The 15,481-nt window shown below is 41.9% G+C and overlaps 1 protein-coding gene across 2 annotated transcripts in view; it reads left to right on the plus strand.

The window, feature by feature from the left end:
• The window catches only part of MYRFL (myelin regulatory factor like), a 115,820-nt gene that overhangs the window by 45,970 nt on the left and 54,369 nt on the right, over window positions 1–15,481 (plus strand). For both annotated transcript variants that reach the window (XR_005031893.2, XM_036920979.2), the window contains exons 7-10: window positions 1,807–2,002; window positions 4,064–4,140; window positions 5,304–5,414; window positions 7,075–7,165. Coding sequence is in view for 1 of the 2 variants with exons in the window: in XM_036920979.2 (XP_036776874.2) it covers window positions 1,807–2,002; window positions 4,064–4,140; window positions 5,304–5,414; window positions 7,075–7,165 (475 nt within the window). In the remaining variant the exon portion in view is untranslated. The remainder of the gene's footprint in view (window positions 1–1,806; window positions 2,003–4,063; window positions 4,141–5,303; window positions 5,415–7,074; window positions 7,166–15,481) is intronic.

Here is a 15,481-nt window from a genome sequence, read left to right on the forward strand (position 1 = left end):
ATTGCTTCTTAGATTATTATGTCTAATTTGTGACAAGAATATTGTTTCCTAAGCTACCTAAAAGCAATAAAGTTAGGGGATTGAAATTTTATCATACCTTTTTTGTTCTGAATGATATTTTAAAACCTATATTGAAAAGAGTTTTTAAAAAGCCAGGTTAGTTGACTTTTTTATACAATGTCTGCTATCAAAGACAGAAGTGCTATTCTTAGTGAAATAGATTTCTGTGACCAGAGATTAGTGTTTAAAATTCAGAATAATCTTCAATAGTTGTTGGTTGATTCAGTTTCTGCTTATAGCTGACCTTAAATTTCAGGCTAATGTTCAAAACTGAGCTGTAAACCTTACCTTCATCTTTCAGAGATTTTGATAGTGAAACATGGAGGATCACAAAAGACTATTTCCCTTTTTCCAACCAAGACAGTTACCCTCTGCAGTAAAATCTATGCAATTCAATTCATCTAACATTTAGATGACTAAATTAGCAGATTAGTTCCAGAAACCTGATCAAATGCAAAGTTCCCAGATGGCAGAAGACATGTGATCCTTACCAAATCCTTCATTCAGTGGATTTTCCTTTTGCTGCTGGTGGGCACTGTGGTAGCAGAGTCTTTGACTGATTGATCGCCTACCAGAGGGTAATCAATGAACCCACGCCTGACCCACTGGGAAGGTGCTTAACTCTCAAAGAACATGAACACTCTTCCCCAAGAGACCCACTCGTATGTTCTGTCTCTGGAATTAGAGGAAAGTTGAGAAACTCCATGCTGTTCATTATAGTAGCAGCCATCCACACTGAGACCCCAGGAAGCAAAGATCCACACCACAGCAGAGAGCAAGCTCAGTAGCTCTCCTCCATGTGTGGTCTTGGAGAGGAGCTTCTTTCCTGAGGGAAAATTCACATTTAAGAACCTTGATGAATTAAGTCATGTTCCATATATACACCATGTATGGGAAAAACTCACTAAAGGAATTTTCAACTTTTATATTCTCTACTTGATAATGTTACCCATTTAGTGTTTTTATTTTTGTTATGGTTTGAAAGTATTTAATTAAACATGTCATACACAAAGCATTGCTACTGAAGATGATTCGATAAAACAAATAAAGCAAGAGGCTCATTAGGCACCACCACTATCTCACTCCTTTTTGCAGAAGTACCTGGCTTAGCAGGTTTTCAGCACTATTATCAGATCAGGAAGGTATAAAGGAAATGAACATACTCTAGTGAAAAGAGGTTTTTAATTAGTAGTCTGAGTGGCTCTGGTTAATCTGGTTTAAAACCATTCCTGGTATTTCTTACCAGTGTGTTTTTTTCATTTGACCACTAATAGGCTGAATGTTCCTTCATCGGAGTGACTGTTTGAATGAGGTGTTGCTGATGAAATTTAGAGACTTTTTTTTTTGTTTTAAAGGAGGAAAGATGAATTCTATCCCAGATATTTCTGAAGGGCAAGTAAAGTGGTGACTTTTCAACTTCTAATCTACATCTTCCCATCGTATGTTGGAGTCACATTAGAGCTCCGGAGAGCACAGAGTGGAGAGGCAGTCTGAGGAAACAGTGCTTCCACTTGGCAAGAGCTGTGCTTCTTCCTCGTGAGAATATAAAAAGCTGTGAGAGAACCAGCTGTGTTTTGAAATGTCATTTTCTTTTCCTCAGTAAAAATTCACTAAATTGACTAAATATAGCAAAAGTCACTTTACACAATACATTTTCCAGAAATGTTTATACAGTTAATATTGTGAATTAAATTAAATGTGTAGGAAATATTTGCTAAACCAGTTTCTTGATCCCTCTTTTCATAGACCTGATATAGGCTACCGAGTTGTCACAGATAAGGGATTTAATTTTTCACCAGCAGATGAAGCTTTTGTTTGCCAAAAGAAGAACCATTTTCAGATAACCGTCCATATCCAAGTTTGGGGAAGTCCAAAATTTATCAAAACCCACATGGGCCTAAAGCCAATAGAGATGTTTTACTTGAAAGCTTTTGGGATTAAGGTAAGTCTTTTATTTAGCAATGTTCAAGTAATAGTTTATCAATTCAACCAATGTTTATCAAGTTTTCCAACTGTCTGTTGCTATATAACTAAATCTCCCAAAGACTTGGCAACTTAAAATAATAAGTATCTATTTCGGTCATAAATCTGCAGCTTGGTTAGGGGTTGGCTCTGATGGCTCATCTCCGTTCAGGTCATCAGATGGGGCAACTCTACTGAGTCAGGGTCCAGTTTCCAAGACGGCTCATTCACACATCTGTCAAACTTGGACTGGCCATTGGCCAGCAGCATAAATGGGACTGTAGCTGGCAAGCCTTGGCTCTCCATCATGTGGACCTCTCTGTGGGTCAGCCGATGCTTCCTCACAGTGTGGTGGATGGATTTGTAGAATAAATGTTCCAACACATAAGAAGTAGAATCTGCCAATTTCTTAAGCCTGGTGCAAACTGCCACAACATCCCTTCAAACTATAGTTTCAAGTTTTCAGTATATAAATACTGCAAATTTTTTGTAAATGTAGTTATTTAATTATTTTTGATGCTGCTACATTTTTATATGCAGTAAATTCATAGCTTTTACCAAATTCTCAATGAGATCTCTGACTTTAAAAAGCCAAGGAGCCACTAAGCTAGTGAATATCCCCTCTTTCCCAGTGTAATGGAAGGGAGACCAAATCCCAGTGCAGTTACACAATTTATTTGAGGTAGGAAATGGTAGAGCTGGGTTTGAATGCAGGCAGGATGACTTCTGTGTGGTCAGGAAGTACTTATTAAATTATTACCTCAGATCCAGCTTCTAAAGGGGAGGAATGTCAATGATCTGCGTATTTTATTCTGATCATTAACCTGGTCTTAGGCATTGAATCTCCCAAAATGGGGCTTGACCACTGATCATATCTGCTGCCCTTGCTCTAAACTGAGCTCTTAAGTCAAACCAAACCAAACCAAAATTAAAGCAAATATAAAACACAAACAAACAACAACAAAACATTTTTCTGATTATGGAAGTAATATGCACCCATTGTGAAAACTTTGGAACAAAACAGAAAAGTTATGAAGAAGAGATAAAATTTGTTCATATTTGGGATCCACTATTTGGTAGCCTAACTTTCCTTATTTTTTCTGTTATTAAAGTTAATCTCATACTGTTAATATTATAACATTACTATGATGTGAAAATAACATCATATGATATTAATAAAGTCTCTATAAAATATTGCTTATAAAGATGACACAGTTTTCTATTTATAGATATATCATATTAATTCCTGTATTATTGTTTTGTTTATTTCCAAGTTTTTATTGTAGTTCATAAAACTGCAGGAAACAACCATGTATACCCAACTTTGCATGAGGATGAATTCCAGAAGAGGAATTCACGAATCAAAGATATGACTATTATTAAAACTCTTGATGTAGGTTGCCCAGGTCCTTTCCAGAAAGATTGTTACTTTGCTAATACCCACAAGTCCTATGACAGGTCAGGTCTCACCATACTCTTGCCACTGTTCACTAACAACAAGAAAAGTTTGTAGAAAGTGCTGAATAAATGTCATTTCCTGCACTTTATTTTTATTGCTTACTGGTGTTTTCTTATTATAATGTAAGCTCTGCAAGGGCTAGGATTTCTATTAATTTTGTCTACTCCCCATCTCTAATTCTTCAAGAAATGCTTGGAGCACAACATGTGCTCAGTGAGTATTTGTAGAAAGGATGAATAAATGAATGAATGAACTGATGTATCCTTTGAGCTTTGCTGCTGTGTTTTACTCCTGATGCTTCAGTCATCTATAAGCCCACTCTATGGTCACTGCTTCCCTGAAATACTCTGTTGCCTTGTGTTTTCATTGCTTAGGTTTATAGGTGTTTCTTTCTCATGGAGAGCACACTGCTTTAAGGTCAGGGCCACTGTCTTACATGCCTTTCAATCACTTGCCCCTCCTGCCCAGTGTTATGATGCCCTGAAAAACATTTTAAGTGCTTGAACATTATTTACTAATGAACATCTTTAATTAATAAATTATTTACTCAGTGGTTAATTTACTTTTTGCTGTTCCACACAGGTAGAAGCCACCAATCAAATAATTGCTATTGAACAGTCCCAAGCAGATAGAAGCAAAAAGATTTTCAATCCTGTTAAGTAAGAAATTCTTTACTGAATTCCTTTGTGAGTGTATTTGAGAAGAAGACCTATTTCCCAATTTATTTTACTTATTTAAAATGAATCCCACTACAGAAACTAAATTAGTAATAATATGTGAATATTATGAACATATGCTTATCAACAAAAATATGCATTGAAATAATTGCACAAAAAAATTCCTTACAGAAAGTTCCCATTTTAAAGTCATCATTAGTTTTATAATCGTTTATTACAACCTTGCTAACAACTTTGGTTCCTTGAGATAGAATATAGTTAGATCTTCCTTTTAATTTTTCATTTAAATTGGCACAATGCTGATTGAATTAATTTCAAGGTTCTGGATGCATGGTGTGCTTACAATTAGTTTTTTATTATTTTTTAAAGCTATGCTGATAGACTGCCTAATGGGTTCCAAACTAGAAAGAGTACAGGACTGGGGTTACCCGCACCAGTATGGCCATCCAGAGTGAGCATTCACACTGCAGAGTGACCTGGAGGGAGATTATAGCTTTTCAGCTGTTTTGACTGGGATGCAGTTGAGATGTTTTGACCGTGAGTCAATCCCATCTGCACTGGGAAGAAGCTGGTCCTTTAGCCCTGACAGAGCAGAAAGGAGCTCAGCCCAACGTTCAATCAGAGCCACATGCACAAACCCAGCACAAAACCTGCTTGGCGCACCAGGTGCTCCTCACCCCGGCAGGCTGGGTGTGGTCCTCCTGAGATGCCAGCTGCGCCCGCAGGCAGACCAGGAGAGAGCAGACGTGGGGAGGAGAAGGGAACGGGGTCATGAGGAGTCTAGAGAAGTTGCTTCAGTCAGGAGCCAGTATGCCAGCAACCCTGGCAGAGGCACGAATGAAATGCGGTGGTAAGACAACTCACATGGGTAGCCAGAGCAAACAGCTCATATGAGTCAGAAACTCTGAACTTCTGCTGACTGAGCATTTCTTACTGTTCGGAAGTTATTTTATGGCCTTCCCTGGCAGCCATTCCTGACCGTGCTTTGGATAGTTTATTAAAAATCAGTGACAGGAATAAACTGTCCTCCACAGTGTGATGAGAACAGGGACTGAGCATACTTGACAATCTAAGTATGAGTTAGATACGATCAGTGATTCTATGTCTCTTTTACAGTCTCTTGGTATTTCTTCTGTTTGTTTCAGAATCGACCTGCTGGCCAACCAGGCCTCCAAAGTAACTCTGGGCCGGTTACACTTCAGCGAAACCACTGCCAATAACATGAGGAAGAAGGGAAAACCGAATCCTGAGCAGAGGTCCTGGCCTCCCTGCACATGCCCGCATGCCCCGGGGGGCTGGGTGCTCCAACTGACTGGCAGAGCTGTCCAGAGCCCCTTGATCCTCTGGGCCCTGCCAGCGGGCATGCTGGGCCTCCCCCAGATGCTCCCCTCCTGTCTCTGACTCTTTCAGTTCATTAACACATCTCACTTACTCCCAGGCATCTTTCCCCTCCGTCCTACTCCCCACAACGACCTCTCTCCAAGTCCGCTTGCCTTGCTTCCCTCCGTGATTCTCTGGAGTGACCATATGTTTATGTCTTGTTCCTGTCTGAGGATTGAGAATTGGCTGCATTGCTCCAACTTTTGCTGGTCATAAGTTTAAGGCCCTGAGTCCTGCAGCTCTGTTACGGCCTCTTTTGATTAAAGAAGAAAATAAGTTTGCATTAATGAGTTAGACCTTTGGTTCTCACAGTGTCCACGAACTAGCAGAGACAGCACCACCTACGCATTTCCTAGACACGCAGGTTCTCAGGCCTCACTGAAGGCCTGATGAATCAGTAATTTGAGGGTAGAGCCCAGAAATATGTATTTTAACAAGCCCTCCAGATGTCTCTGATGCACGCTCAAGTCTGGCTTTAGAACACAGGTTTTGGAGTTGGACAAAACTGAGTTTGAAATTTAATACTGCCATTTACTAGCAGGGTGACCTTAAGCACATAATGTAATTCTCAGACACTCATTTGCCCATTCTGTAGAATGGGGACAATATCCGTATCGTACTCTAATAGGGCTGTTTTGTGGTTCCCAAAGAAATGATGTAGATGAACTGCTGAGTCCAGCATGTGACACATTTTCAGCACTGAGAGATGATAGCCAATAATAATGATGATAATGATTATTACTATTCAGGGAGAACTCTTGTACTCTGATGACTGGAAAATCTATGGAGTGTTATAGAGGAAGTTGGCAAAGTTTTTTCATGCAGTTCTTAAAGCAAAAGCTTCTCTAATAGGAATAGTTTTTATTTTGAGTTTTAAGAAATGGTCTGATTTTAAAAATGTCTCATGAATGCTACATATGAAGAAGGAATGAAATAACAGTGATGAAATTGCTTTGGGAGCAGCCGGAGGGGAGGGTCCAGGTCTTTGACTAAAGTCCTGGCGAGAGGATGCAGGAGGTGCAGGGCACATGGCCGGGAGCAGATCAGGCTGAGGAGGACCCGGTGTGGCTGGGTGAGCCCTGCTAGGTTGTCTTCCCAAGGCCTAGGCTGTGTGGCATCGGTTAACCCAGCAAAGGGACCTCTAGAGGGGCTTTCTGTTGTTCCATGTTTGTAAGCAGTGCTATGTTGAGGGCCCAGGTGTGCAGCGGGTGAGGCCAGCGCCCAGTCAGCACAGATGGGCTGGACACAGGACCCAACCAGCAGGTCCCCCCTGCTTTGGGGCCTATAAACCAGCTCACACATACCTCAAATTGGGGAAAGGGCAGAACCCGAGCAGTAGCGACTGAATCAACTGGTCTCTCATTTCCCAAGAGCAGTCACTTAGAGCAGAATGGAAAATCTTTGAAGATGTAATTTTTAATCATGCAAACCCATCTAGGTCAGTTCACTATTGATTAGCTTTTGGGTGGTGTCTGATTGCACAGATTGTGTCTTTGTCCCCTGCTGTGTTGACATCTTCTGTTGTTTCTGAATCAGGTACTTCATGTTGGTGGTTGGACTGTATGCTGCTGTGCAAGACCAGTTCCACCTGTTGGCTGCCCACATCTCTGAACGGATCATCGTGAGGGTAAGCTCAGTTCTTTGACTCTTCTGGATTCCGTATGCTTTTCTCCATATGCATTTTCCATGATGTGCTTGAAGTATGCTGTTTCTCAATGGATGATGATAGCCATGGATATCATTATTCTAGTTCTCACTCAGTGGCTCTCAACCAGAAGAACCTGGGTCCCCCAAAGGTCATTTGGTAATGTCTGCAGACACTTTTGGTTGTCACGACTGGGGGTGCTCCCGGCATCCAGTGGGTAGAGGTGAGGAATGCTGCTCAACACCAGACAGTGCGCAGGACAGACTCACAATGAAGAAGTACCCTGCCTAAAATGTCTATAGTGCTGCCATTGAGAAACCCTGGTTTTCACACTGTGTTCTAGGCGCTGGACTAAATAATTTATATGTGATATCATTTTATATTGTGTCACTTTTTTTTTTGAGTAGAAAAAATGTTTGTTAATGAACCATGATTGTATTATTCATGCTTCTCCAGAGAAACAGAACCAATAGGATGGAGCTACATATGAAAGAGAGAAAGAGGAGGTTGGGGAGAGAGATTTAAGGTTAAGGAATAGGCCCACACAGTTTTGGAGGCTGACAAGTCCAAAATTTGCAGGGTAGGCTGGCAGGCTGGAGCTTCGGGGAAGTTGGTGTGGCAGTCCAAGTCCGGAGGCGATCTGGAGGCAGAACTCTATTCCTTAGGGGCGGTCAGTCTTTTCTGTTAGGGCCTTCAAGGGATTGAAAGAGGCCCATCCACATTAGGGAGGGTAATCTGCTTTACTCAATGTCTACTGATTTAAATGTTAATCTCATCTAAAAAACGCCTTCACAGAAACACCTAGAATAATGTTTGACCAAATATCTGGGTACTGTGGTCTAGGACACATAAAATTAACCATCACAATGACCTAGGGTTTAATACGCTCTAATTTACTTACTACTTTCCTGTGTTTTCCAAATACACGATAATGACAATTTGCTTGTATGATAGAAAACGTTCCATAAACACTTCAACACACAGCTTCCCTGGAGTCAGCCCCAAGCCTCAGTGCTCTTCCCAAGGCTCCAAGGGCCCCTCTGAGGGCTCCCACGGCGGTTCTCACCAGTATCCTTCTGTCACTGCTCTCCGTGCCCAGCATGTGACTTCCTCTGCTCAGTGTCAGACTCTTAGAGGTCAGCAGTCAAGTTTTGCTCTTTGTTGACTCTCCTTGAAGCATGGGAAACGTTTTCCAATAATTGTCCAGTTGAACTGAGTTAAGAACTTCAAATGTTTCCTTCTGTAAGAGTCACCCGTAAAGGAGTTTTAGAAACTGGGATTTTAGTGAATGAAGGAAGATGTGGGGACCTGCATAAAGGCATTAATTTCAGCCCCAGTTTATATGCTGGTTTCTAAGGCACACGCTCTCCTGAGAGACATTGTGGGAGAGTGGACTGAGCTCCTATTCCAGCTTCTTTGCAATATCAGCTTCATAAGATTTTCCTACTTCTATTAAAATTGCCTAAAAGTTATCAGTACTTTAATTGTGTTTGCGTTCCACAATTTCTTTGAGTTTTGTTGCTTATGCTTTAACTTCTCTTTTCCTTTTTGCTAAGTGTAATATTGCTACACCTGCTTCACTTTTTTCTGGTAAGTTCCCATAAATGGATGGAATTCCTGTAAACTAAATCCATATTGCTTTGATTTTCTTTTTTTTTTAATATCTTTTTTTAAATTAAGATACCATTGATATACACTCTTATGAAGGTTTCACATGAAAAACATTGTGGTTACGATATTCACCCATATTATCAAGTCCCCCCCATACCCCAATGAAGTCACTGTCCATCAGTGTAGTAAGATGCCACAGAGTCACTACTTGTCTTCTCTGTTCTACACTTTCTTCCCTGTGAACCTCCCCCACACGATCTGTACTAATCATAATACCCCTCAATCCCCTTCTCCCTCCCCACCCACCCTCCCAAACCCCTCCCCTTTGGTAACCGCTAGTCCCTTCTTGGAGTCTGTGAGTCTGCTACTGTTTCATTCCTTCAGTTTTGCTTCATTGTTACACCCCACAAATGAGGAAAATCATTTGGGACCTGTCTTTCTCCACCTGGCTTATGTCACTTATTATAGCCTTTAGCACCATCCATGTTGTTGCAAATGGTAGGATTTGTTTTCTTCTTATGGCTGAATAGTATTCCATTGTGTATATGTATCACATCTTCTTTATCCATTCATCTACTGAGGGACACTCAGGTTGCTTCCATAGCTTGGCTATTGTAAATAGTGCTGCGATAAACATAGGGGTGCATATGTCTTTTTGAATCTGAGAACTTGTTTTCTTTGGGTAAATTCCTAAGAGTGGAATTCCCAGGTCAAATAGTACTTCTATTTTTAGTTTTTTGAGGAACCTCCATATTGCTTTCCACAGTGGTTGAACTAATTTACATTCCCACCAGCAGTGTAGGAGGGTTCCCCTTTCTCCACATCCTCACCAGCATTTGTTGTTCCTAGTCTTTTGTATGTTGGCCATCCTAACTGGTGTGAGATTATATCTCAAAGTGGTTTTAATTTGCATTTCCATGATAATTAGCAATATGGAGCATCTTTTTGGGTGCCTGTTGGCCATCTGAATTTCTTCTTTGGAGAAGTGTCTGTTCATATCCTCCGCCCATTTTTTCATGGCTCTTGCTTTGATTTTCAATACAAGTTTGGAAATTATTTTCCAAAGATGAAATATGGTGCTCTCAAGACACAATTAAAATTGTACTTTAAAATGATGTCTACTGCTTGAAATATAAATATTGAAAGCAAAGTATGGGATGATATTAACCATACTACTATGTTGTGGTAAAGAACTTAAACTCTGCCAAACATGTAAGAAACTGATTTTTGAAACAACAACCAGGGGAGCAAATAAAGATGCTCCAAGTGTTGTTTGTCCCTTGAAATGTGGCTGGTAGTTCTGTGCCTTTCTTGTGCAGCTTTCCTTCCGTGGTATCTCATCTGCTTGGGATTCTTAAAGGGTATTTACTCCAGACTTCCACTGAAAGCAAGAGTTTTTTCCCATGATGTCATCCTGTGTAAAGATCTGTCCCTGCACAAACGCCTTCAGTGACAGGAGGCGGAGCCTGAGTGCAGAGAGAAAAGAAAAGAAGAACCTGGAAGTCTGGTTGCTAAAAGAGGAAAGAAATTCAGAATCTGTGAAAGGGGAAGGGAATCTGGAGATCAAGAAACTATAAAACTGCTGTCGGGCAATCCAGTGTGGGGAGATCTCCCTGTGCGCTTGGTAAGACCTCAACCCTGACTCGGATAGAGAAAGAATTCATGAGCGGGTCGAGCAGGTACAGGCAGAGTAGTTTAATAAGACAAAGTATACACTCCAGAGGTGAGCATCCCAGTGTGTCACATTTAATTACGTTCTTTACATCCAGAACTGCTGAGGCGCAAGAGAGTGGAAACTCATCCATGGTCACACAGCTTGTAGATCATGGAGCCTGGGTTACAGCCCAGTTCTCACAGACCCCGAAGCTCACAGAGCAGGGGAAGTGGTGAGAAGGCCTCCATGCCCAAACGTGATCAGGACCCAAGGACATAGGGGCCCCTGCCTCTCACACAGTAACGGCTCAGCACACTTCGCTGAATGAATGATTGGTCACAGCTGTGGACGGGAGTCTTGGCAGCCACGAAAATATAAAGCTGTTGGCAGCTGGGACTGCAGCTGTGTGAGGCAGGCTGGCCACCGCCGAGAATGCTGGGGGCATGAGGTAACAGGTAACCATGGGCTGGGCAGCCCTGGGAGGGGCCGTGTCGCCCTGGGTCTTTGAAGTGGCAAAGGACATGCTAACTCCAATAGGGAAAATTGTTCATGCCCATGTATATGGCTGTTAACCTCAGGCCTGGGGACAGGATCTTTCCATTTGAGGAAGTGAGTCTTTCTTTGCTTGCCTTGAGCTACTGAAACAAAGGGCCCTGTGTGTAATTCTTTTAATCAGTTAAAAATAATAAGCCACCTATTAGTAGAAATCCTTAAAGTGCATCTCAAAGTTTTAGTGGAGGTGAAGTAATGTTGACAATGAGATAAAACACTGTGTTCAGATGTCCAGGGCGTGGGCTGGGCTACGTGCTTGCTAGCAGGCAAGCCACAGGCTGCATTTTGTGGGGCCTGATCTAACCTGTGGCAAACGAGGCTCTTCTGGGGTGGAGGCAAGTGGGGCCTTCTCCTTCGGCCACAAGCCAAGGGCAGAGGTTCCTGTCCATCCGTCAGCAGGTTTAGGGCGGCCTTGGACACCTCATCGATGCCACTGGGGACTGCTTTTGCTGCACTAGTAAATGTGATTTAAGAAAAGTCTGGAAACCTAGGTTGCTTTTTGTTTCTGATTTCTTGTAGGAAGGAATAAAGGTAGATGATGCCATTCTTCTCAGAGTTACCAGATTAGATATGAACGTGCTGCTCTGAGCTGAGTAACTGATGCTGGCGTCTGGCAGCCTGCTAGTCACAGGGATGCTTTGAATCATTCACCTGGTGTCAGGTTTCTGCATTTCCTCTGGCAGCTCCTGCTGGGCAGTTGTCAGGCTGCTGTAAGTGCACACCAGGGCAATGTGGGAGAGCTCCACCGGTTAACGTTCTGTTACCAGAACTCTGTTAATTAGCACCTCCTCAAACCCAAAACAAAATGATAACTTCACTCATAATGGTAGCATAAGGAGAAGTTGAAAAATTTTGCAATTCATATTAAGTATGAATACTAAAAACATTACATTTTACTCTGTATAGCTTGGATGTCATGTTACTAAGTTTTTATTTTTAAAAAGTGATTTGATTGCTTTCTTCTAGCCCTAATTTTTGTTTAAAGAGAATGCCCTATTCTGTAGGTGTGCTGGCTAACACAGGGTTATCCAAACGATGGGAGGAGTAGTAGCGATAACAGCACTAGCCTTCTCCCTGTCCCCCAAATTGGAGCTATCTTATTGCTATTATTTCATTCTAACTGCAAAATGCATGTGACTCCGGGGGGAAAATCCCAGGCAAATACCATTGAAACCGAAATCAGTCAAAGGGAGAAATAAAGTTTATTTCTTACAACCAATCTTCCACTTCTGTTCCCTGATGTGTCTCGTGACCAAGCTGCAGAAGAAGAGCCCCCACCCAACCTCTCCAGTCCAGATAAGCCCTTGCTCACCTTTGTAATTACCTGTTCATAAGGAGATGGGCTACTCCTCTCCACCCCCTGGAAACACCTATTTATGGAGATGCACTAAAGCCAGGAGAGAGATTCTGGAAATACTCCAAGTTTACCCACATGCAGCAGTGAAAATGAATGCAGACTTTTGAATCTATTTAATCATTGACAGTTTAAACCAACCGAGAGAAAGACTAGGTTTCAGAAATGGTGATATTGTTTGAATCAGTGAGTTTTTTAAATGTCCACAGAAATTTCTTGCTGCTGAGGTTCTAGAGGGCTCTGTGGAGGTACGTGCATCATGGGTGGGGCAGGGGTCGGCCAGCGTACGTTCTACAAAACAGTCAGACGTGCCCTCTTGGGCTATGGCCTGGGTCTGTTAGTTTGAATTCCAAACTGAAAGACAAAACAGTGGGCAAGAAAAGACACTACAGGACCTGACTGCGTTACATGGAGAACTGAAAATTACATTTAGCAAATCCAGGTTCATTTTGAGGCCTAAGAATTATTCTTCTCAAGTAGCAGAAATTCACATAAGGGCAATTATATGAGGATTGAGCTAGATGTGTTTGAGGCCCCCCAGAGGGGATTCAGGATACCAAGCTTGTCAGAATTTTCTTTGGAGAGAGCATGATGGGCAAGACCCAGTAATTGTTATGGGCTGTCAATCAAAATAGTTTAGAAATATGGTTCTGTAGTGTAAATTGACCAATTTAATGGATATTAAGGTTTACTTAAAAGAACGTTTATTTTTCAGGTCCTGTTTTTGGAGCATTCTCCAGGGGAGTCTCTTCAGACTGTCCTTGTTAATGACTAGGTCTCCTTAGCAGCACTTCCTCGGGAAACACACGACTAAGTCTGGTGTGAAGTGCTGTGTTACATGCAGGAGGGGTGACATTTTTGTCTGCCTTTCAGAGACACACCAAGGTTCTTAGTTTTGAGAACTAATAAATTATTCCAGTTTCTTTTCCAGCATCATAGAAATGGGCACGTCCCCAGTAACTCCTCCTTTACTGTGTGCCAGTGAGTGGGAAACCACATCCAGGGCAGGGAAGACAAAAGAAATAATGCAGTCCCAAGGATGGTGAGGGACGGGGGTAGAGCAAAGCCATCCCAGGGACCATCTCCATTTTCACTGGCCCTTGTCCATTTCTGACCACACACCTCCCCTTTCATCCCCAGCACACACACACACACGCACACACGCACCTCTTTGGGAGTTCAGATGAATTTTTATTTATCCAGAGGAAGCAGTGCATGGAGCAATGTTTGTTTCATTCTGCAACTGGGATTCAGCAGAACCTTCTGTCAACTGTAGAAGGAGTAATTCATGCCAGGTGCATATGGCATAAGGAATCCCCTGGAGAGTTTGTAAAAACACAGATACCTGGGTCCCATCCCCACATTTTTTGATTCAGTAGGTTGGAGATGCTCAGGAATGTGCATTTCTAACAAGCTTCCAGGAGATGCAGATACTGCTGACCTTTGGACCACACTTTGAGCAGCACTGGTACAGAACATTTCTGGGCCCATTGTCCACGGCCCTTTCACAAGGTGCAAAAGCTGATTTCTTATAAGCTGCCTTCCTCCCCTCCGGCTTTCCTATGGTAGAGATGCCTGAACACCGGTAAAGCAAAGAAATTCTAGCTTTGCTTTCCAAACTTGGAGCAAGCATCAAATTACTATGAATTGTCGGTTCCTATTTCCAGGCGCCTGCAGGGGGCACCATTTACACTGTATTCTTGGTGAATGGAATTTCCCCCAGAACCATGCAGCCCTGCAGGGGTCTTGCTGAGGAGAGCAGATGAATCTATTACAGGCTGCAAGGTTGCTATGCACAGAAGAGTGTGTGCTGACGATAAGTTGGAGACTATTCGTTTTTGTTTTTGCAAAATGCTCCTACATACGTGATCTCACTAAATGCCCACAACCCTGTGAGAAAGGCAAAGAAGTCATTGTCATCTCTATTTTCAGAGGAAAACTGGTACCGAAAGAAAGGTTAAGCCTGTTTGTGTCATAACACAGCCTAAAATGTTCAAGTCTTCCCTAAATATATGAGGCAGTGGAATAAATAATACAAATATTTCAGAAACTTTAATTCATTTTGGTGTTTGCTACCAAGAGACCATTATTAGGCCACATGGGAATACATGTGCATAAGTCCAGAAGGAGATAGTATACTGCACTTTGCTTTGACACCTTAAGATTGGGGATACCAGAGAAGGGAAAAAAGTTCACAGACTTTATAATACCATTTCGCACTACTGATGAGGACGACCCCCCAATAGGGCTATATGCTTAGAAAATAGTAGATCTGTGGCCCTTTCCAAAATGATTTGAACATATTTTAGGGATCTGAGTTTTCATCTGATGAAAGTCAACTGAGATTGTTGCATTTTTTCAAAAAATTAAATCTACTTGTATCTGCTGTTCCAACCTATCAAGTTACCAACATGTTGTAATTACCCACAAAGCTCATAAGAAAACAAAAGAAAATCCATCACTGTCCTGTTTTGTTTCCTTGAAGTGGCTCATTATGCTCAGAGTAGGTAAAATACCTTTTATATGGTGTTCCTTTGAACTTAGTTGATTGCTCCCCATGAAAGGATTTGAGTCAGAACCAAGTTAACATTCACCACCAAGGCGGCTCTGAGGATTTACAGCAAAGCTCTTGTTGAAATGAATGCAAAACAATGTTCAACATTGTTACTTTATACTCTTGAACTGCTTTTGTCTCTCAGAGGTCAATGGTTGAGTCTTCCAAGTTGCTCAGGGTTCATATAGGTGGGCATGAAAGAGGAAGTTGAAGATACCTAAATGCTCTTTAATTGAACCCAAACTAAGGACTAAATTTTGTGGTTTCTTTTATTCCTTTAAATTTTGTAGCACATAGGAAAAACATTCAAACAATACCAAGAGAGTAGATAGTGCACAGTGACCCTCCCTCCCACCCCAGTTTGTGCATCTCCCAGTTCCCACCCTTGAGGAAACCATTAGCATTGGTTTCTTGATATTCTCTGGAGATGATGCATCTTCAAGGGCTGCCTTCGCAGTGTCTGTGTACTGCCAGAAAGGCGAAAAACAAAGACACTGCTTTAGCGCCAATTTCTCAGGCGATCAAGGGCCCTACTGTTTATCTCAGTTTGTGACAACCTGCCTCACACAAAAT

Source organism: Manis pentadactyla, chromosome 10 (assembly GCF_030020395.1).
Source record: "Manis pentadactyla isolate mManPen7 chromosome 10, mManPen7.hap1, whole genome shotgun sequence".
NCBI lineage: Eukaryota > Metazoa > Chordata > Mammalia > Pholidota > Manidae > Manis > Manis pentadactyla.